Source organism: Ursus maritimus, unplaced genomic scaffold (assembly GCF_017311325.1).
Source record: "Ursus maritimus isolate PB19 unplaced genomic scaffold, ASM1731132v1 scaffold_7, whole genome shotgun sequence".
NCBI lineage: Eukaryota > Metazoa > Chordata > Mammalia > Carnivora > Ursidae > Ursus > Ursus maritimus.
In genome coordinates this window covers 15,174,951-15,198,924 of record NW_024426885.1, presented here as the reverse complement: position 1 = coordinate 15,198,924, position 23,974 = coordinate 15,174,951, and the positions used below count along the sequence as shown (strand labels likewise).

The following is a 23,974-nucleotide window of genomic DNA, read 5'->3' as shown; positions in this document are numbered from 1 at the left end:
TCTATATTTCATTCCTAATACTAGTTAATTCCTAGTACCATATTGTAACAGTTAAACTTTTAATCTGTGGTATAACAAGGGAAGTGTAACTACAATGGTTCATTCCTAATACTAGTTAATTCCTAGTACCATATTGTAACAGTTAAACTTTTAATCTGTGGTATAACAAGGGAAGTGTAACTACAATGGTGATAATTCAGACTGGAACAGGGTTTCAAGCCACAATTGGCATATTGAGTTGGGAAAAATCTTTGTTACCGGCACAGGGCTGGACTTCTGTATTGAAAGGTTCCACCAGCATTCCACTAGATGTCCACCAAATGGTGAAACCAGAATGTCTCCAGGCACTACCAAATATCCCCTGGAGCACAAAACTCTCCTGATTGAGAACCAGTGAACTAGGGGGAATCACATAGGCTTTTTCAAATATATAAAGAAGCTTTAGCATATAGAAGAGGAATTGACTGATTCAGTGTAAATCAAAAGACAGAAGGAAGCAGTATTGATTGATAAAAGTTAGAAAGAGCTTAACAGAAGAACATTGTTATAGATTGAGCTAGCTAAAAATAGAATGCAGAATGCAGTGACTAGTGAGCCAGCAGCTTCTCAGCTTAGATGAGTGATTAGAGACAGGATCACAGAGTAGTGCTGGGCATTTCTTTCTTGGCGGGTGTCTGAATTAAATCTCTTAGATCACCTTTAATGATAAAATGCTCTCATTTGGGTTGGTATAATGATATAGGTTTGGAAATCATTCCAGTTGAAGTTTATAGTTGGGGCCATGAGGATAACTGAGCTCATTTTCTCTGAGAGCCAGAGAAGGTAACAGCATGGTGTGAACTGGGTTTTAGGGAATGTTCATAATTTAAAAGAGGGAACCTGGAGTGCAACCTACCTCATTGACCTTGTAGTAAGTCAGGAAGGATGAAGGGAAACCAAGAAAATAAAGGAATTTCTTTGGGAAAGTAATAAAATTGATAACCCCCCCACAGCAAGTCTTATCAAAAAGAAAAGAGAAAGGACCCAAATAAATAAAGTCACAAATGAGAGAGGAGAAATAACAACCAATATCACAGATACAAACAATTATGAGAGACTATTATAAAAAACTATATGCCAACAAACTGAACAACCTGGAAGAAATGGATTACTTCCTAGAAACATATAAACTACCAAAACTGAAATAGGATGAAGTAGAAAACTTGAACATACCAATAATCAACAAAGAAATTGAATCAGTAATAAAAAAGATCTTTCAACAATCAAAAGTCCAGGGCCAGATGGCTTCATAGGCAAATTCAACCAGACATTTTAAAAACAGTTAATACCGAATCTCCTCAAACTATTCCAAAAAATAGAAAAGGAAGGAAAATTTCCAAATTCATTTTATGAGGCCAGCATTACCCTGATACGAAAACTAGACAAAGACACCACAAAAAGAGAGAACTATAAGCCAATATCTCTGATGAACGTGGGTGCCATAATTCTCAATATAATACTAGCAAACCAAATCTAACAAGTACATTAAAAGAATCATTCACCATGATCAAATGGGATTTACTCCTAGGCTGAAGATGTGGTTCAGTATTCACAAATCAATCAATGTGATACAGGACATTAATTAAAGAAAAGATAAGAACCCTATGATCCTTTCAATAGATGCAGAAAAAGCATTTGACTAAGTACAACATCCTTTCATGATAAAAACCCTCAACAAAGTAGGGATAGAGGGAACATTCCTCAACATCATAAAGGCCGTATATGAAACACCCGTAGCTAATATCATCCTCAATGGGGAAAAACTGAGAGCTTTTCCTCTACAGTCAGGAACAAAACAAGGGTGTCCACTCTTACCATTGTTATTTAGTATAGTATTGGAAGTCCTAGCCACAACAATCAGACAACAAAAAGAAATAAGAGGCATCCAAATCGGCAAGGAAGAAGTCAGACTTTGTTTGCAGATGACATGATATTCTATATAGAAAACTCTGAAGATGCCACCAAAAATCTTCTAGAACTGATACACAAATTCAATAAAGTTGTAGGATGCAAAATCAACATACAGAAATCTGTGGCATTTCTATACACCAAAATAAAGCAGCAGAAAGAGAAATCGAGGAATCCATCCCAATTACAATTGTACCAAAACCATAAGATACCTGGGAATAAACCTAACCAAAGAGGTAATAAACCTGTACTCTGAAAAATAGAAAACACTTACAAAAGAAATTGAAGATGACACAAAGAAATGGAAAAACATCCCATGCTCATGGATTGGAAGAACAAATATTGTTAAAGTGTCTATATTACCCAAAGCAATCTACACATTTAATGCAATTCCTATCAAAATACCAAAAGCATTTTTCACAGAGCTACAACAAACAGTCCTAAAATTTGCATGGAATCACAAAAACCCCAAATAGCCAAAGCAACCTTGAAAAAGAAAAGCAAAGCTAGAGGCATCACAATTCCATACTTCAAGTTATATTACAAAGCTGTAGTGTACTGGCACAAAAATAAACACATAGATCAATGAAGCAGAATAGAAAACCCCGAAATGAACCCACAACTATGTGCTTAGTTAATCTTTGACAAAACAGGAAAGAATATCCAAGGTAAAAAGGGTCTCTTTAACAAATTGTGCTGGGAAAACTGGACCACTTTCATACAGAAACACAAAAGTAAATTCAAAATGGATTAAAGACCTAAATGTGAGACAGGAAACCATCAAAATGCTAGAGGACAACACAGGCAGTAACCTCTTTGACACTGGCCATAGCAATTTCTTACTAGATATGTCTCCTGAGGCAAAGGAAACAAAAGTAAAAACAAACTATTGGGATTTCGTCAAAATAAAAAGCTTCTGCACAGTGAAGGAAATAAAAACCTACTGCATAGGAGAAGATATTTGCCAATGACATATCTGATAAAGGGTTAGTATCCAAAATATACAAAGGATCTGATACAACTCAACACCCAAATAACAAATAATCAAATTTAAAAATGGGCAGAAGACGTGAATGGATATTTTTCCAAAGAATATTTAAATGGTGGCTAACAGATACATGAAAAGATGCTCAATAGCATTCATCATCACAGAAATACAAATCAAAATTACAGTGAGATATCACCTCACACCCATCAGATTGCCTAAAATTAACAACACAAAAAGCAACAAATGTTGGTGAGGGTGTGGAGAAGTGAGAACCCTCTTATACTGTTGGTGGGAATGCAAAATGTGCTACAGGCTCTGTGGAAAACAGTATCAAGGTTCCTCAGAAAGTTAAAGATAGAGCTACCCTATGAACAAGCAATTCCATTACTAGGTATTTACCCAAAGAATGCAAAAATACTAATTTGAAGGGATACATGCACAGATGTTTACAGCAACATTACCTACAATAGCGAAATTATGGAACGAGCACAAATGTCCATTGACTGATGAATGGATAAAGAAGATGTGGTATATGTATGTGCATATACATACATACATAATAGAATATTACTTAGCTATAAAAAAGAATGAAATCTTGCCATTTGCAATGATGTGTATGGATCTAGAGAGTATTATGCTAAGGGAAATAACTCAATCAGAGAATGACAAATATCATATGATTTCACTCATATGTAGAATTTAAGAAACAAAACAAATAATCATAGGGGAAAAAAGAGAGGCAAACCAAGAACAGACTCTTAACTATAGAGAACAAACTATGGTGACCAGAGGGAAGGTGGGTGGGGGCGGGGTTGGGTTAAATAGGTGATGGGGATTAAGGAGTGCACTTGCTGTGATGAGCCCCGGGTGTTGTATGTAAGTGTTGAATTAATAAATTGTACACCCGAAACTAGTATTACAGTATATGTTAATTAACTGGAATTTAAATAAAAATTTTAGAAAAGGAAATATTAAGAAAGAAAACATTAAGAAAGGGTTCTAAAGAATGGATGGCTAGTATTGTCAATTGAAAAGTGAAAGTCTGTTAATAGAGAAAAGACCAGTTTATTTAATATGTAGAAAGTTACAGTGAGGAAATATCCTCTAAAATGCTGAATATTTTATAAACATTGATCCTTATTGATACTAACAACTTTGTTAGTGTATAAGCCAGATGCCACATTGTGAGGAGTCAAACAGGGCTAGGTTATGAGGAAATTGACGTGGAGGTGGCTACATTGATTACTCTTGATAAACTAGAGGGAACAATAGGGTCAATAGAATAGGTTGTAGTTTTATTTTTCAGGAGATATGGGACTTGGGCACTTTTGGAAACCTAAATTAAGATGAAATAAAAAGTTTGCAAATATTAGGGGAGAAATAATTATTAAAAAACAAAAGACAACTTACTGGTTAAGAAGGTTAGGATCACAGGCTTTCTTCTTTTTTTATCTACTTTATTTTGATACTGGGTAATAGATTAGAGAATGAAAATGGAAATAAAACTATTGTGAGATTGTGTGCAAGATCAGAGTCCCAACAGTTGGGGAGGAGAGAGTTTGAGGCTTACAAAGCTGGATTTGAATTTTGACACTACCACTTATTCCCTTTGTGACTATAAGTATTTTATTTTGAACTTTCTGAGCATTGGATTTTTCTTTTTTAAAATAAGAATAATATATTCCATCTGGGAGTGTTCTTCTAAAACCAAACCCAAGCATCAATGTGAATGAAGTATTTAACACAGTATCTGAAATGTGCTCAGCACTCATTGGATAGGTGCTAGAATTGCCATTGTTATCATCATTGAAGGACATTCTAAGATCTTCTCTTCAAGTGAGACAAGGAGAAAAAAGTATATTAAAGAATTAACAAGAGTAGAAAGTGCTAAAATTTGCATACCGTATGAGTGAATCGATTAAAGAATAGAAGGATTATCAATTAAGGATGAAGACCAGGGTTTTTGTAGTGACTAGTGTCTAGTGAATTTGCTCAGCTCTGGGTCTTTTCATAGCATAAGGTTTGACCACAGAGCCAAGGGAGAAAAAACAGTGATACATGGTTGGAACCAATTAATGGGATTCATATGATTCTGTTATTTTGAGATTTGTTAGTCTCAAATCACCACTAACAAAGTATCCTGCATTTTCATAACTTATTGCATATTTTACCTAATATGTATAGACCGTATGTATAAACACTGTAACTGAATTACTTCTTAGTGTAAACATTAGCGTATACCAGGTTTTCTCAACTACAGCATGATTGACATGTTGGACAGTACTAGGCGCTGTTTAGCAGCATCCTTGGCTCTACTCATCTGACGCAAGTTGCACCCCTATCAATATTGTGATAATCACACATGTCTCCAGACATTGCCAAATGTGCCCTGGGGGTGGGGGTGAGTGGGGAGCAAAACTGTCTTCAGTTGAGAACCACTGGAATATTCTCATATCTAAAATAGTTGCTAATACAGATAAAATGAATGAACCTGTGTGCTATTTAAATTTATGAAATTGCCAGTTTTTATGAGTCAAGAGCAATTCTAAATAGATTTCTGTTGCTTTATAAAACCAACAGAGCTGTAAATTTATATTCCTTCTGACAGGGAAAATCTTAAAGATAGACGATACTGTGTAACAAGAATATGAATAATTATTCTACCTGTATACTTCGTTTTTACTTGAGAACATCTTAAACACTGCTAATTTATCCATTTTTGCTTTAATTATTTACCAAGGCAGAGTGGTTAGTTCTATATATTTTTAAATTCTGTACATATTCTTAAATATTTCATTACATACTTCCAGTGTGTTAAGCAAAAATTATTTGTGTTTTATTTTCCAGTTGCTTTTTATCCTTATTGCTGGTAGCTGCAGTGGTATGGAAGATCAAACAAACATGCTGGGCTTCTCGACGGAGAGAGGTATCAGTAATATTACTTAAATATTTTGTTTAAAGATCTGAGTAAACATGAATCCGTATTGTTTAATTAACATGTGCCCCTCAAGTACAGAGTTTCAAATCAGCTTTACTTACTAAGATTGAACAAGTCGATCTAGAATTTTTAAGCTTTAGAGCAATCTTTAACCACTGTCATTTTAAGTCAGTATCTGTAGAAACATTGGTTAATTGCAATGTTAATAGCAAACAGTTATTTTAAATAGTGTTAGAATTCATATTGAATATGTGTATTAATACTGTTGATTGATTTACAGTCTCCTTAGGTAGTTATAAAAACAATTTATTTTTATAAGTATCTCTTGTAATTTAAAAGAAAATTCTCGTATAAAATTTATTTTTGGTTTTTATCGCCTAGATTTTTTAAAGTAATCAAATCTTTACCATTACATGATTATCTGATAATTCAAGTATGTTTGTAGTGCGACTCAGTTTGATACATTTCTGTGTCAGAATTAGTCATTTATGTTCCCTCAAATCCTAAAATTGACAAAAATAGTAGTACTATTGCAGAATAGCTAATGATATAAATATATTAGTTTCATAACTTTGTTCTATTTGCTATTGCATTTCATATATATATAAATATAATTTTGTGCAACAATATAAAGCAGTAGTATAATTGCTTACTATCTTTTTCTCTACATACAAAATACTATATTTGAAGATTTAAAACTAATCCAGAGTATTCTAAGCTATATGGTTAGTGAATGAGATGAGTTCTTCTTAAATTATTCTTTAGTTTTCAAACATCCATTAAAACTCAGTGCCTGCCTATAATACTTTTGCAAACTTGACAGCTCTCCCCCAGAAATAAATACTTCATCTCGATCATCTCTGTCTCTCTGATTTTTGGTATATGGCCAGGGCACCATCAATGAGAATATACTTGGTATGACCCTATGATAAAAGTAATCCAATTGAAAAGGATCTTATTAAATATAAATACATAAATATTTGGCAAGAAGTGGAATTCTGTATGGAGATAAGCAGTCTTCTACACATGTTAAACCATCTGTTAGATGAAATTATGGATTCAGGAAAGTAAAAACAATCGGTAGCAGGCAATGTGAAGGCCTTCCATAATGGCATAGGCCAAATGACAATTTATGCTTCTAATCATTAGAAAAGAAGTCAAGATCAATCAGGGAGCCTGGGTTCTGACCTCATTATGACTAACACTGTTTAAATACCTGATTTCTAAAGTTTATAAAATGCAACTATATAAATATAGCATCATGAAAAGATCAGTATATGACTCTGTCATTAACTAGTTTCTGAAAATGGGTAAGTATCCTAATTGAATTTCCTTTCCTCTAAAGAGAAGGGATTGTACTTTATAACTAATTCCTTAGGCTCTAGGAATATTTACATGTAATAATTAAAGTTTAGAAATAGTATTAAATATTTGACAAAACTAATGGGAATAGTTCATTTACCTACAAAACTTTCACACTTCTCAAGATGAGAAATTGCTTTTGGTTAGGATTATATCAATTAAAAGAAATGATGTTTTTTTTGCATATTAGAAGTTCTGGCGAGCTGATATTAAACTTTCATTTTTAAAATACAGATTTAATTTCTCTTTTTTATTGGAAGTCAAAATCTTTCAAAATATGTGTTGCACATGGACAGAACAAGGGAGAAATAGGAAGGGAGAACTAGATTAGAACCACTGGGCCATTACTAATCTGTGCTCCTAAATATTACCACGTCTTCTTGATATTCCCTCGATTTAATGCCCCTCTTTCTAGAGCTCATCTAGGTAGTGAGTCTTATAATAATGATTGAATTTAATTTGCTTCCTCTACTGAAGTACAAAATTTATCTTGTTGAGAGGTCATGTGATATTTATAATATCATGTTAAAAATATTGTGAGGTGTTTTCTCAAATATAATTTTATTAATCTTTTGAATACAGAATTCTAAATGTCTTGGAAACCATTCATATGTTGATGGCCAAGTGAAGATGCCATTTTGATGACTGACAGATCTGTTATTAGAATAATTTTATGTTATTAAAAGATTGTCATTTTGGTCTTAAAGGCCTAAAGACTTTTAACTACACTAGTTGTAGCTAATATAATAACCCCATATATAGACTTTATTTAGATGGAGGTAAAAATGTGTTTTTATTTGATCCTCTCTTTATTTAGTTTTAACTATTAGGTTAACACAAATATTCCCTAAAGGGAAAGATCCCAGTATGTATTCTTTATGTGATATGTCACATTCTCTAACATTAAGACATCAAGTATTGTAAGCCTCAGAGGACCCATATGATTAGTACAATGGCAATTTATTTGTAATAGTAAATGAAAATTATTTAAAGGATTCTCCCTTCTTAATATTTCTGTGATTTTATTAGAGGAATTGTACTATTTGCTTTTTTAAATATTAGGACTGGTTTAAAATGAAAAAAAAAACCACCTTGTATTTCTAAAATATATTGTTTAATTCAGCCAGGCATGTTGCTTTTTAAAAAAGAAACTATTTTAAGCTTTGGTTTCCATAAACACATCTATACTGTTTTTGTGGTATAACTTTAGTAACAGAAGCCTATTATTGATGTAACACTTTTTGAATAACACTGCTGACAATTCAGGGGCTCTTAAAAACACAAAAATACAACTACAAAGGACTTTCATTTTAATATACCTCTTCATATAGGAACTTCACATTCATTTCTCTGATAACCCTATTAAGAATATGAACATTTTATTGTTGATGGAATGTTGTGCCAATGAACAGAAACAATAAGTGGATATTGATCAGTGGAAATATTTTAATACACTAGAAGGATAAGTTCATATTTTTAATAGTTTGTGCTTATTATAGAGGTATTAAAACATTTAATTTCAATGTTACATTCAATTTTAGATAAATAGTCATTACATTATAAAAAATATTTGTTAGCAGCAAGTATAAGTTAAAAGTAGTCTCTTGAAATATTGTCATGCTTAATAATCTTCATTTTTAAACTGAAATGTGAGTTTTTAGTAAGTATCATAAGATGGGTTTGTCCATCAAAATATTATAATTACTGCTTGCATTAGAGATATTTAATCTTATATTTGACTAAGGTGAGTGAAAATATCCTGCATATCTTAATAGTTACAAGAATTTATTTATTTATTTTTTTGCTTGAAAACATTTTTTCCCACATTTTGAGTAGTTAAATTATACTTTTCCTCAGTTAAAATCTAATTGCAGGGGTGCCTTGGTGACTCAGTTGGTTAAGCCCCACTTGATTTTGGCTCAGGGTCCAACTCTTGATTTTGGCTCAGGTCATGATCTCAGAGTCCTGGGTTGGAGCCTGTGTGGGGATCTGTGGTCAACAGGGAGTCTATTTGTCTCCCTCTTTCTGCCTCCCCCCCCAACTTGCCCATGTACAGTGTGCACACGTACTCACGCTCTCTTTCTAAAATAAATAAATAAATCTTTTTAAAAAGTCTAACTACAAAATCCATAGAATAATAGCTCCCATAGGCAAATGTGAGGTTATTTATTTTTTTTAAGAAAAAATTTATTTATTTATATATTTGAGAGAATGAGCACGTTGGGGGCAGGGCAGGACAGGCCAAGGCAGAGAGAATCTCAAGCACACTCCACCCTAAGCGCCAAGCTGCGGTGGGGCTCCACCCAGGACTCAACCTCATGATCCTGATGTCATGACCTGAGCCAAAACTAAGAGTCAGTGGCTTAACCGACTGAGCCACACAGGGCCCCTAAGGTTATTTCTAATCAACTTCATGTTACTACGGGTTGTGTGTTTGAATGCTTATTACATTTCCTATCTCAGCAACTTTCCTTATTTAATTCTCTTAAACTTACAGTCTTTAAAAGTTTAAAAAATATATTAATATGGAGCTTTACCACATTATTTGCTTATCTTTGATAATCAGGTATGCTTTTCTAATGCTAAAAAATCAATAGAAACAACATTGCCTGGGATAAGACAACGTCCACTGAGCGACTGACCTTGTGTTTATGATGTGTTACTTTCTTGCCCATTTCATAATCATACTGCATAAAACCTAGATTTGAATTTAGCATTATCAACCTGAAATTTGAGTTAAAAATACACTAAAACCCAGAGATAGGACTCTAGTAGCTCTGAGTAGCAAACTACTTCTCTAGAGGCAAATACATTGTCTTTCCATCTATATCTAATTTTTGTATGGGTACAAAAATAGAAGAAGTAATAATATCATTAAGTTATACTTTCTGAGGTCATGTCATGGGTGATTAATTAATGCTAGAATATTCTCTGAGATGCTAAATTTGTGGTAAGTGGGTTCTTAGTATTAATGCAATGTCATGGTGCTTAAAAAATAAGTTGCTCTACCTTCTTAGACACCCAAGTTATTTAGAGAAAGAGGAGTGAGCACAGTGAAGAGAATAATGAGAAAATGTTGTTTTGGGTGGAGAAATTAAACTTAATTAATTATATACTGTATGCAACTTCTTATAGAATTTCTTAGTACTTTAAGAATCTATTTTATATAATGTTTAAACATTTTAATATCTAGATAAAGATTTCCATAAAACAATTCTTTTGTCAAAATAAGATTTTTTTAAACCATAAATAATGCACTCAAATAAATCTGTCTCTGCATTTAATGGCCTTAGTGTTAATTTATTTTTTTCTTATCAATTTCAAAATGTAATGATTCCCTTGCTTTAATTTTTTTCACTTTATCCTGTAAAACTAGAAATTACAGATGTTTAGCATGCCTATTTATATTATCATAGTTTTAAAAATTAGCCTAAGTCTATTTAAAAATATCTTGAATTGAGAAGTCAGATACGGGGGATATGATCTGAAAGTTAACTGATTCTTGCCTTCTATACCTGTTGCCAAAATCTTATTGTACATATAGTGCTTCCATTTTGTTCAGTTCAGCAAAGATGTGTTAATCTCTTATAATATTCCAGACAGACTGATAAATACTGCAGATACAAAGAAAAAGACACAAATCCTTTTTTGGGGGGGAGGGGGAAAATTTGTAGCTTTAGCAATATCAGTAAGGTACACACACATACATGTACACAATCTTTAAGGGACACTTAGGTTTACTTTGTTGTGGTGTCATCCATTGGGGGAGATATAGTATATTAAAAAGTTTTCTGGAAGTTGGATTATGGAAATAAATATAAACTGTTATGTAACTATACATAGAGTTAATTTCTAAAAAAATAAGATAAAAACTTTTAACATTTATACATTATACATTATTATAACTATACATTTATTAATACAATTATAAAAATTACATATTTATTTATTATGTGTTATTATCTTTAATATAGACCCAATTGTTTATATAGATTAAGAAATGGCCAGGAATATTGAATTTCTGTCAATAAATTTTAATCTGATTCAACATAAAATGTTATATATTTGATATACACACACAAGTGTATCTCCTTATATATGTCTCCAATGTGTTTGTGTTTTTATACTAAAAAGAATTCACTGTTCTTCTAAAATTCAAATTTAACTGAACATCCTGTATTTTTATTTGCTCTATCTGGCGACCCTATTTCCAATACAAATGGAAACAAAAGTAGAAAATAGAAAATGTTTGCTTTGCGTATTAGTCATCAAAATTAAAAGAAAACCTCTTTGACTTAACAACTAGATTTATAGGAATATATACTAAAAATATAAGCCTGCCTACTTTTTCAAAATATATTCATACAAAGATATTTATAGAGGATTTTTTTGTATATCAATAAGTTTATGTCATTCAAAAAGAAGCTTCTTAAAATAATTCTATTTTCCTATAATGGAATATTATGTAGCTGAAAGCTAAGAATAAGGTAGACAGGTATGTGTAAAATGAAACATTATTTCTTCATTCAACAAATATTTAGTGAACAATTAGTATTGTTCTAAGCACATTTTTAGAGGAATTAGCAGCGAACAGGAATCACAGTTCTCGAAAACTACAGGTCTTAAAAATATGGCATTAACTGGGAGATGCTGATATAGTATTATAATATTTCTATTTGTGTAAATCACATACACAAACACACACATGCATTGTATTCATGGATATTTTGAGAGAATTGCCAAGATTATCTCTGGATTGTGGGATTGGTATTTGGTAAAAAAGAATGATTATATTATTTCATAATTGTAGCACAACCAAATAACTAAATTTCAGGAAAGCAGAGGGCACAATCTAACATTTTGGAGTTCGGCATTTAACAAAGATAGTATTTCATCCTCACTCTAGAAGATATATATTATTTCCCTTTTAGCTATATAAGGAATTTGAGGGGAGTTGTGTGCAATGATCAAATCTCATAAGTAGTAAATGAAAAGAGCAATGATTTTTAATTAAGTCTGTCAGATTCCAAAACTCAAGCTCTCTGCACCATACAAAGAACATTAAAGATAGCCTGAGTTCAAACAGACTTGATTTACTGCTTATAGTCATAATTGACCCCTTATAATACAACCTGTGAATCTGTTTGTTATAGGGGGAATATACTGTATTTCATCTAATACTATGATAACTCAATCATTATTTGATGTACCACTTAGAAGGAAAATACAGTGATAATTAAACTATCCCATAGTACTCTTACCACTAAGAATATTTATTTTGTACTTACTGAAACGGCTCTTATAGACTTACTTAGAGATTTTATTATATATCATTCACATAATATATATTGAAAGTAGAAGCAAAATAAATTGGTATGGTATTGCTAAAACTTATTCACATTCGTAGTCCAATTTTTTATAAATCACTTTTTGATTCAAGTAAAAATATTTTGTTTCATATGGTATCATTGACTAGGATAATCAAATTTGTGTCTGTGCAGGGCATGACAAATATATCATAAATGCCCTCTGGGCCAGTGGTTGTGTGATTTCACTGATTATAAGACACATCAGGTTTTAGAGATATTAAGATGGGAAAACAAGGGGTGCTTGGGGGGCTCAGTCATTAAGTGTCTGCCTTTGACTCAGGTTATGATCCTGTAGTCCCAGGATCGAGCCCCACATCAGGCTCCCCGCTCAGCGGGAAGCCTGCTTCTCCCTCTCCCACTCCCCCTGCTTGTGTTTCCTGTTTCACTGTCTCTCTCTCTGTCAAATAAATAAATAAAATCTTAAAAAAAAAAAAAAGGATGGTAAAACAAAATGTATCCTAGAATCAAAATATGGTAGGGCCTACTTTATAAGTTTTTTAGTACTAAGTGAGGTAATGCACACTAAGTGCTCACCTCTCTGCCTTTTCCTTACCAGACTTCAACAAATGTTAACAGTTATTGTTATTGATATGTAATATAAATAATAATTAACATTATATTTGTATATCTTGGATTTTTCTCTTCCATGTATACTCTAACACAATTGTTCTCAATTCAGTAGGTCCTTTAGAATCACCTGTTGATCTTAAAATAATTATATATCCTTGAGCGCCACTCTACTGTTCCACCCCCACCAGACCTATAAATCAGAATTCTGTGAGGCTCAGCTTTATGAGTCTATTTTTAAAGCCCACAATCGATTCTAATATGCACCATTGGCATTGAAACTCTACTTTGGAGTTTACTCTTAGATAGAAGGAAAACCATTGAAGGGTTTTCAACAGAGGAGGTAAGTGATTTGGGTTAAAAAAAGATATGATTTTAAACTTATAATTCTGCTGCTGTGTTGAGACTAGACTAAGACAACTGTGGACATAGGGAGACTATTCAGGAGGTTACTATTCTACTTGGTGAGAGATAATGATTACTTAAATGAAGAGATGACAGTGGCTATGGCAAGAAGTGATCAGATTATGGATATGTTTTGGAGATAACACAACTGGATGGATGGGAAGGTGTGAGAAAGTATTAAATCAATCATGACTTCAAAAGAGTATAAACTAAGCATGACTTGAAGGTTTTGCCTGAACAACTATAAAGATAAAATCACCATCAACTGAAATGGAGTTGATTGCAAGTAAAATTGGCTTGGGGAAAGGAATTCAATTTTTACATATTAAGTTTGAGGTATTTATTGGACATCCAATTAGATAAGTCAGAGAAGCAGGAGTTGGCTCTGGCATAAGGAAAAAGATCTGAGCAGGAGAGATAAATTTGGGAGTCTCAGTATATCCGTGGTATTTAAAGGCATGGATTTGGTGATATCACCAAAAGAGGAGGATTAGCCCTAAGACATTCATACTTAATGTAATGGGTTGAATATGTCCCCTTCCAAATCCATAAGTTGAGGCCCTAAACCCCAATGTTATGGTATCTGGAACTGAGACCTTTAGGAGGTCTTTATGCCTATGTGATATTAATATTCTCATGATGAATTAGTGCCCTTTACAAAGAGGAACAGAGGAAGAGTGCTTTCTCTCCGACAGTACACAAAGAAGAGGTCATGTGAGCACGCAATGAGGTGGAAGCTATCTGAAAGCCGGGAAGATGGCCCTTTCCAACAACCAAATGTGCCAGCACCTTGATCTTGGACTTCCTAGCCTTTAAAACAGTGAGAAATAAATGTCTCCTGTTTAAGACATTCAGTTTATGGTATTATAGCAGCCTGAGCTGACTAAGACATTCAAGATACCAGAGAGAAGACAAAATCAGCAAAGAATACTATGAAGTTCGAGAAAAGCTAAGTGAATGTGGGCTCCTGGAAGCTGAGGAAACACTGTAGATGAGAAGAGAGTTTTCAACTGTCTCAGAGGCTGCTGATGGGCAAAAATTATAACTGAAAATTGATCATTGGATTTAACCATTTGGAAGTCATTTGTGACCCTGGCAAGAGCAATTTTAATGGATCAATAACTATGAAAGCTCATTTGAAGTGTGATTTAAAGAGAACAGGAGGTGCTGACTTTTAGAGTAGCAGTAAGAGGAGCTCCAAAGACTTAAAATCATAGCTGACAAACAGCTATAACTGGTGAAAATTATTTTTAAAACAAATAAACATCCATTTTAAATCTCTGGAATCCGTCTTAAGTGCATACAGTAAATGAAAAACATTTATTCAAGAAAATCTAAATCTTAGTTTAAAAAAAAAAAAAAGTCTGTAACATTTGAGCCATGACCTGCTCTCTTCTTATCCCCTTTAAGCTCAATATAACCAGCATTTCTCATCTCCCACCTGACCCTTGCCCAGTTATGTACTACAGAGGTTCTGGTTCAGGCAAAAGCAACTAAGATCTGAGGCTCTTTTCCTTCACCAAGCCTGTCTTGTATGTCAGAGTTCTTCCTCAGGGAAAGCAGTCTGAGAATTCCGGGGTCCCAATTGCCCTCATCACACTTTGCTCAAAGGGTGGAGATTTCATGCCAATAGAGACAATCTGAAAATATAAGAGGCTACCATACCTGTCTGGCACCATCCTCATGATGTAGGGGAGTCATTTGAGAGAGATATGGGCCATTGTCTCCACCATCAGCTCTGGAGCTGTGGCACAGAAATTTTTTCCACAGGAAGAAGTTCGTTTGAAACAAACTATGGAGAAGTTCAACCTTAATGGCTTCCTTGAAAAAAATGGGCATTGTGGTAGTAAGCAATGCAGAAGAGGCTGATAGCTCCACCATAAATCAGCTAGAAGTTTACCAGAAAGTTCCAGTGATAGAGAAAATTAAGATCTCCCCTGGGCTTATAAAAAATGTCGAACACTAGTCTCAAATATTACCCTACAGTGGACCCAAAATTAATTGAATCAGATGAGGGAGGAATTTAAATATCAGAGCATTATAAAAAAATAATCAGTTATCAATTCATGGAGGCTAACAGCTGGGTGTGATACCAAGGGAGGCAAGGGGATTAAGAGAAAGATCTTGTATAGACACAAAGAGAGCCTGATAAAACCAGTTATGCTACATGACCATGCACATGCCCAAAGCCATACTCTCTGAGGAACAACATCAGAGACTGCTCTGCAGAGAAAACAGACTTCATTAAAATAGCCCAACCAAGTCTCTAAAGAAATAGGCATATAAAAACAAAACTTGTGTGGAGGAGGAAAAGAAAATCACTATACAGAATTGTTGTAATCTGTTACCTAAAATGTCGGTGTTTTTCAACAAAAAATTATGGGACATTCAAAAAAAGGAAATTGTGGCTCATAGGACAAATATCAGCAGGCAACAAAATGTGCTTTTCAGAGGGCCCAGCTATCAGAATTAACTGACCACGTCTTCGGAGCAGCTGTTGTAAATATGTCCAAAGAACTAAAGGAAACCATGATTAAGAGTATAGAAATACCGCATACAACAGGTAATATCAAGAAAGAGATAAAATTATAAAAAAGGAGAAGCTAATGGAAAATCAGAAATTGAGAAGTACAAAACCATGATAAAAAATTTACTAGAGAGGGGCACCTGGGTGGCTCATTTGGTTAAGCATCTGCCTTCATCTCGGGTCATGGTCCAGAGGTCCTGGGATCAAGCCCTGCATCAGGCTCCTTGGTCGGTGGGGAGCCTGCCTCTCCCTCTCCCTCTGCCTTCTGCTCTCCCTGCTTGTGCGCACACGCGCTCTGTCTCACTCTCTGTCAAATGAATAAACAAAAATCTAAAAAAAAAAAAAAAATAGAGAGACTCAATGATAGCGCGCTCTGTCTCACTCTCTGTCAAATGAATAAACAAAAATCTAAAAAAAAAAAAAAAACTTAATAGAGAGACTCAATGATAGATTTGAACTAGCAGAAGAAAGAATTTATGAGCTTGAAAATGGATCAGTAGAAATTATGAAACAAGAGCAGAGAGAAAAAAGAATGAAGGAAAATAAACAAAGCCTAAGAGAAAGAATACCAGTAAGTACACCAATATATGAATAATAAGAATACCACAAGGAAAGAAGAAAGAGAGGAGCAGAAAAAATATTTGAAGAAAGTCTGGCTGAAATTTAAAAATACTTAGAGATGAATGAAAATGGAAACACAATATACCAGAACTCATGGGTTGAAGCTAAAGCAGTGCTCAGTGGGAAATACACAGCTGCTCATGCCAGTATTTAAAAGGAAAAATGTCGGGGCACCTGGGTGGCACAGCGGTTAAGCGTCTGCCTTCGGCTCAGGGCATGATCCCGGCGTTGTGGGATCGAGGCCCACATCAGGCTTTTCCGCTATGAGCCTGCTTCTTCCTTTCCCACTCCCCCTGCTTGTGTTCCCTCTCTCGCTGGCTGTTTCTATCCCTGTCGAATAAATAAATAAAATCTTTTAAATAAATAAATAAAAGGAAAAATGTCTTAAATCAGTAGCCTATTTTTTTAAGTTTTTATTTAAATTCCAGTTAGTTTACATGCAGTGTAATATTAGTTTCAGGTGTACAAGTTAGTGATTCAACACTTGCATACAACACCAGGTTCTCATCACAAGTGCACTCCTTAATCTCCATCACCTATTTCACCCATCCTCCACCCCTGCCTTCTGGTAACCATCAGTGTGTTCTCCAGAGTCAAGAGTCTGTTTCTTGGTTTTCCTCTCTTTTTTTCCCCTTTGCTTGTTTGTTTTGTTTCTTAAATTCTACATGAGTGAAATCATGCGGTATTTGTCTTTCTCCAACTGTTACTTTGCTTAGCATAATACTCTCTAGCTCCATCCTAACCTTCCACCTTAAGAAACTCGGAAAAGAAGAACAAATTAAATCTACAGGAAACAGAAAAGGAAGGAAATAATAAAGATTAGAGAAGAAATTAATGAAACAGAGAGCAGGAAAACAACAGAGAAAATCAATGAAGACAAAAGTTGGTTCTTTAAAAAGATCAATAAATTGACAAAATTGGACTGACCAAGAATAAAAGAAGACTCAAATTACTAAAATCAATACTAAAAGAAGAGATATTATTACTGAACTTTCAGAAATAAAAAGTAAGCTAAGGGTACATTATGAACATCTGTATGCCAACAAACTGAAAAATTTAGATGAAATGGAAAATTCCTAGAAAGGCATAAACTGCCAACACTGATTCATGAAGAAATAGAAGGTCTGAACAGATCTATACAAAGAAAAAAGATTGCATTAGAAATTTTAAAACTTCCCACTAGATGCATCAACAACCTGTCTGCAACAAGCAAATCGAGTGTCCAGTCTTGCTTTGTTTGTTTCAGGCTTTTATTTAAATTCTAGATAGTTAACATTGTAATGTAATACTGGTCTCAAGAGTAGAATTTAGTGATTCATCACTTACATATCAATCTTGTTTTCTAATCTAGCTTTCCAATAAAAGGAACCAAGGCTCCTTGGAGAACTGGTTGATTGCAGAACCAGAGCAGAAAATACACAAGCTGAGTTTTATAATGCCAAAATGTAAGAAAGTCCTCAAACACACACACCTCACCATGATGGGAGTATGTCAGAGACCCAGAAGCCACTAGAGACAGCTCCCAATGATAAAAGCTGTAACAATTTGAGCAATAAAGTAAGCAAAGTAGTATTGTATCATAACCCAAAGTATAAAATGAGTGAATCCATACTGATATAAACAAGTAATTGAATAAATAAATAGGTGAGGAGAACTGATGTTTTCCCATGCAGAGACATTCCAAATCATTTATGTAGATATTTTGCCCTTAGGAAAGTAGAGCATAACTTTGTATTCCTTAATGTGAGCTGAACGTAGTGACTTCTTGTGTCGCAGCTGTTCTAGAAATAATGCTAAATTGGCACTTGACACATAATTCCTTTATCTAGAACTTACCTGGTATTCTTGTCACATGGTACATTGTATTTATGTTTTTAAGTTTTTTTGATATCAGTATAATTATAGTTTAATTTGGTTTATTGCCATTCACTGAAATGATTCATATACTTTATGATATTTAGGTGAACCACTGTTGGAGTGTATTGAATGAACATGATATTAGATTCACTCATGAATCTAATATTGAAATGTTAGTCATTTTAGTGTATTAATTATTCTGAGACTAAATTCCACTGTTATATTATAACCAATACTTTGAACAAGGACAGACAATGAAAGCTTGATTTTTTTTTTATTCCCTCAGACCATTAAACTCATTTTGTGTGGCCAATTTGTTCCTGTTCCTTTAGTAACTAGGGACAGGCATGATTTTTTTCCCCTCCTTTTCTAGACACATGTTTTCCATTTCCTGGGTAATTTGATATAAAAAAAATTATTCAAATGATGGAGGAGATTTTTAGAAGTCATTCTCCTCTCTATTGGAAGTAAACATGCTATCAAATTAGATTGCTATCAAATTAAGCATCAATTTTGTTTCTTTTACTTTTTGCATTTTGTCTTAATACCTGTTTTTAATAGGTGAATATGTTTCAAAATTTAAAACGTCAATCCTTGTTGCCTAGTCACTCACTTCTTCCTTCCTCAGAATCAATGTAATCAGGTTTTGTATGCATATGTTTGTGTGTATTCTTCTGAAGTTATTTGATACATATACCAGTAAATGTGAACATACATTCTTTGTCCACATTACTTACTCTAATGGTAGCATTTTATATACACCCCGTTTGGTAGATTTTTACATGACTTTTAAGGTCTAATAAATCCATCCTCATACTTCTAAATTATTATTAACTTAAAAGTAATATTTCTCATTTATTAATGAGCAGTCAAGATGTATAAATTAATACTTTGATGATACCTCACATTTTGACTGTTTTTAAATCTTTTTTCTGTTCTATTTATTTCTGCAGTGAAGTCTTACACTTAGAATATTCTTTCAAAGAGATTTTTGTAAGAATTTCAGGATACCAGTCTAGCAATGTAATTCTGATAAATAATTCTTAAAACTACACTCCAGTGGAGTACTTCCTGAAAACTCATGGCTCTTGTTCAAATTTATAATAGTTATGTAAGAAAAATTACTAAGTATTTCAGTAAGAAATTTAAGGCACAGCAAGCGAAATCATAACCTTAGAGAGTTAAATTAAAATAGTGGCAAATTTACTTTAGACCTTGTAAATTGTTTGAAATGTGATGAACAAATGGAAAATAATAAAATTTGGCTTTTGCTACTTCATTAAATTAAAAGAACCAATTATATACAAATAACTGGTTTTTCTGTTGGTGTAGAAAGACTTTCTAATTGTCAGTCACTACATCATGCAATTGTAAATTTGTATGACCTCACAGTGTGAAAGAATGGTACACACTTACGGCACTCAAGTACTGGTCTGCAATCTAGTACATTTAGAGCAACTTGTGTTTACTTACCTTGGCCCAAATTCCTTGCTTAGGAAGTTGACTTACAATGATTTTGAAAGACAAACTCTCCACCTGCTAATAATGTAAAATGTATCCAAATTAAAAATCTACACATACTATTTTCAAGTAAAATATGTAAGAGTATAATTAAAAATCCAGAAGTCATCTTTTATTTTGGCAGTTTCCCTTTCACTATATAATTATTGCTCTCTATCAATTTTTTCTACTGGTATAAAATCATATTTTTCTTAAAAGTACAAAGTTATTCAGCATTATTTACAGTAGCCAAAATATGGAAGCAAACCAAGTGTCCATTGATAGATGAATGGATAAAGATGTGATTATATGTGTGTGTGTGTGTGGTGTGTGTATACATATATATAATGGAGTATTAGCCACAAACAGGATGGAATCTTGCCATTTGAAACAACGTGGATAGAGTTAAAGAGTATAATGCTAAGTGAAATAAGTCAGTCAGAGAAAGACAAATACCATATGATTTCACTTGTACGAGGAATTTAAGAAACAAAATAAACAAAGGGAAAAAGAGAAAAATAAACCAGACTCTTAAATATAGAAAACGAACTGCTGGTTACCAGAAGTGAGGTTGGTAGGGGGATGGATAAAATAGGTGAAGGGGATAAAGAGTCCACTTGTCATGATGAACACTGAGTAGTGTATTGAATTGTTGAATCAGTGTGTTGTATACCTGAAGCTAATATAACGCTGTCCTTAATTATATTGAAATTTAAAAAAATAAAAAGAAAACTGAATGCCAAGTTATTTCTGTAAAAGAACATCAATTTCAATAAAGTGTAGGTCAGCAAGATCCTACTTAGTCTATTTCTTTTAATGTGCCTCACTAAAAATATTAACTCCTTATTTCTTCTTAATACATCCTGAAGTTCTGACATTGTGGACTCCGGTGAGGTTTATAATTGGAATACTGACTTTGACTTTGAAAAACCATACATAATTGTTTAAACAATTCTATATAAGGCTCATAGTTAAATCAAAATGAGGGATACATACTGTTCTCAGAGGCTGGTTTCATATTATATCATTGAATATAAAACATTTATCTCAAATAGATATAGACAATTTATTATTGCTTTCAGAATAGTTATTTGCCTAACACATGAACTAACATGAATTAAGCAGTAAATCAGTTTTGCTTCCTTTAGATAATTAGTAATTTACATATAACCTTTGGCTATTTTATCTTAGGGTATTGATACATAGTTGCATTAAATTATTTTCTATATAGAAATATAGAATGTAACATCTAATTAAAATGCACTATTATTTTAGGGTAGCTGTGTTCTAAATGATACCATAGAGACTACTATGGGTATTTAAGGAGTCTGAATGGAATGTATAAGGAAGCTAAATAATAAACTTTATGGTTGACTGTAGGTCATTTTATCAATTAGTTGAAACAAGTGAAAAATGCCAAAGTATTTACAGTATTGCATTTTTTACATATCCTGTACTAGAAATTATCCTATTTTTTGCCGTAATAGCCTATTTCATATCAAGGTATACATTAAAAGGATAAGTTCATAAAATACTCTAAGGTAAATAAGGCTGATTGTGAGTGCAGGAATCCTACCCAGGGGCTCTAACATAGACCCTGGAGACTTCCCAAGAAGTGAGATCATCAATACATTAATAATCAATTATCACACACTAGTTTGTGAACCGTACCCCAATTACTGGCAGCTGAAATCCAGTTTTGGAGAAGACATGGTACATGGTGTACTTGCCTGTCAGATAGGTCATGAAAAATGCATCTGCCCAGAGCACCTTATTTGCTTAACATATTGCTTAGCAACTGCCCAGTAATGGGTAAACAATTCTGTTGTCTTTCATTTTAAAACTCTGAAAAGTTCATAGGTTTTTATTAACATTGAGTGTAGAATCTTGTGGTGGCTAGAAACTTAAGTGGCTGGTTTATGATTGTTCAGAATATTAATATCTTGGATCATAGCTTTTTAATCTTAATATTTCACAAATTAGAATGAATAAATGTTTTAGAATGCTATCCTGTTTTTTCTTTAGTATGTATGGTAAAGTGGATTACTCTGTTTTAATATATTGCTGAGATGTATTGGGGTAATTTTTTTTCCAGATGAAAATATCTCATTTTGTTTCAGAGATTAATTCATAATTAGGGTTTGCCTAATTAAATTTGTTTTCCATTTAATTTTGATGGATCTATTTTATCAAGAAAAATATAAACTAATTGAAAGTATATATCAGATGAATCCAGTCAGGGATGATTTGCATGCCAATAACCTATTAAAAGATCAAAAATTTTTAAGATCCATTTCACTTTGATGTCTCTGTTGATAGTTTTAGTCTGTTTTTAATTTAAAAGTATAATCATATCCTGATTCAAATTCTATGTTAAGGTATAACTTTAGATCAATGTAGGAACGTATTTTTTCCTTATTTTGTTAAGACTTACTCATTTTTTACATCTCCTAATTAGCAAATTACCTGCTCGTTAGTGAACAACTAGAAGGTATTTTTGTAACAGTAAGTTTAATTAGGATGGTGAAAACCAAATAAATTATCCAGAAAGTTCTTGCAAGGAGAATAATGCATACATAATAAGTAACAATCACAATGTCTGCGATTCCTTTTTGCTTAACCTTTATAAAACCTTTATCGTCTTGCTACCTGATGAGTGAAATATTTTGTGGCAGTTTGAGTACTATCATCCTTTATCTAGTTGTTACTCTACTTAATATGCCTCATTATTGTGCCTAGAATTACTTTTTATTTTTCTTAAGATAAATGTTTGATTTCAAATGAAGGTGACTTTGATGCTCAAAGCTGGCAGTTAACGATAACAGTGAAATAACTTTTTATGTGTGTGGTACATAGACTCACGTCTGGCAGAGGTTATTGTCATACATAGTAAGTGGCCGGCATATTTTGTGCAGGCTATTAAATCTTGGTGATATGTGTTATTTCAGCTACAGGAAAAAGGATATTATGGTGAGTCCTTCTTAATATTGAAGTTTACAATAAATGGAGCAAATTCTAATTGGCTTCACCTTTTTTTTAATACAAAAATTTAATATTGAAAGTGAACTAAATGATCTGAGTACAGGAGCATTAAACAAAATAAACCATATCCACTGAAGGTTGGATATCCAATTAGTAAAGTCGTGTTCTAGCTTTTTATTGTATTAAAGATTTTAAATTCCAGAATATTGTTTGGTAACAATATTTTCAGTTAGTATTGACCATAAAGACATATTGATCATATCTACAAGGATTGGGTATTACCCTAAATTTCTTTGCCAGAATTTAGATCTTAAATATAAAGCCCTTGGCAAGTTCTCAATATTTGCCCAAAACTCAGATTTTATCTTAGCAAGAATGTGATGTGGTGAATAAAAAGCAAATGCAGACTCTTTTGAACAATATTTTTAAGTTGATTTTATAGTACAAGTTTTTATTTTGATTAAATTTAATTTTTAGATAAGTAGTACATTCACATAGTTCAAAACTTTAGACAAACTAGACTTCCCAGGAAGATGGTAGAGTAGGAGGACGCTAAACTCACCTTATCCCATGGGTACAACTAGATAACACTCAACAGTAGTGCAAATAACCCAGAATATACCTCAAACACCGCAGAACAAACTCCACAACTAAATTGTACAGAAGAGGCTGCATAGAAGAGGTTATGAAATAGGGCAGAGACGGGTGGGTAGCTAAACCCCTGTGGTACTCTCCACTGGAGGGAGGGAGCCTCTCACATGAAGTGGGCTGAGAAACAGACTATCACACTGGGGAGCTGGTATGGGGAAGACAAATCCCCATAGCATTTGGCTTTGAAAATTAGAGGGGCTGAATTTCCTGAGTTCTTACAAACAGGGTGACTTAAAGCCAGGAACTTTAAAAATCAGCAG

The 23,974-nt window shown here is 33.3% G+C and overlaps 1 protein-coding gene across 1 annotated transcript in view; it reads left to right on the top strand.

Moving 5' to 3' along the window:
• Positions 1–23,974, top strand: part of ATRNL1 (attractin like 1) — a 756,768-nt gene that overhangs the window by 359,623 nt on the left and 373,171 nt on the right. Inside the window, exon 26 of the mRNA XM_040623807.1 lies at positions 5,783–5,861. Coding sequence (XP_040479741.1) covers positions 5,783–5,861 — 79 coding nt within the window. The remainder of the gene's footprint in view (positions 1–5,782; positions 5,862–23,974) is intronic.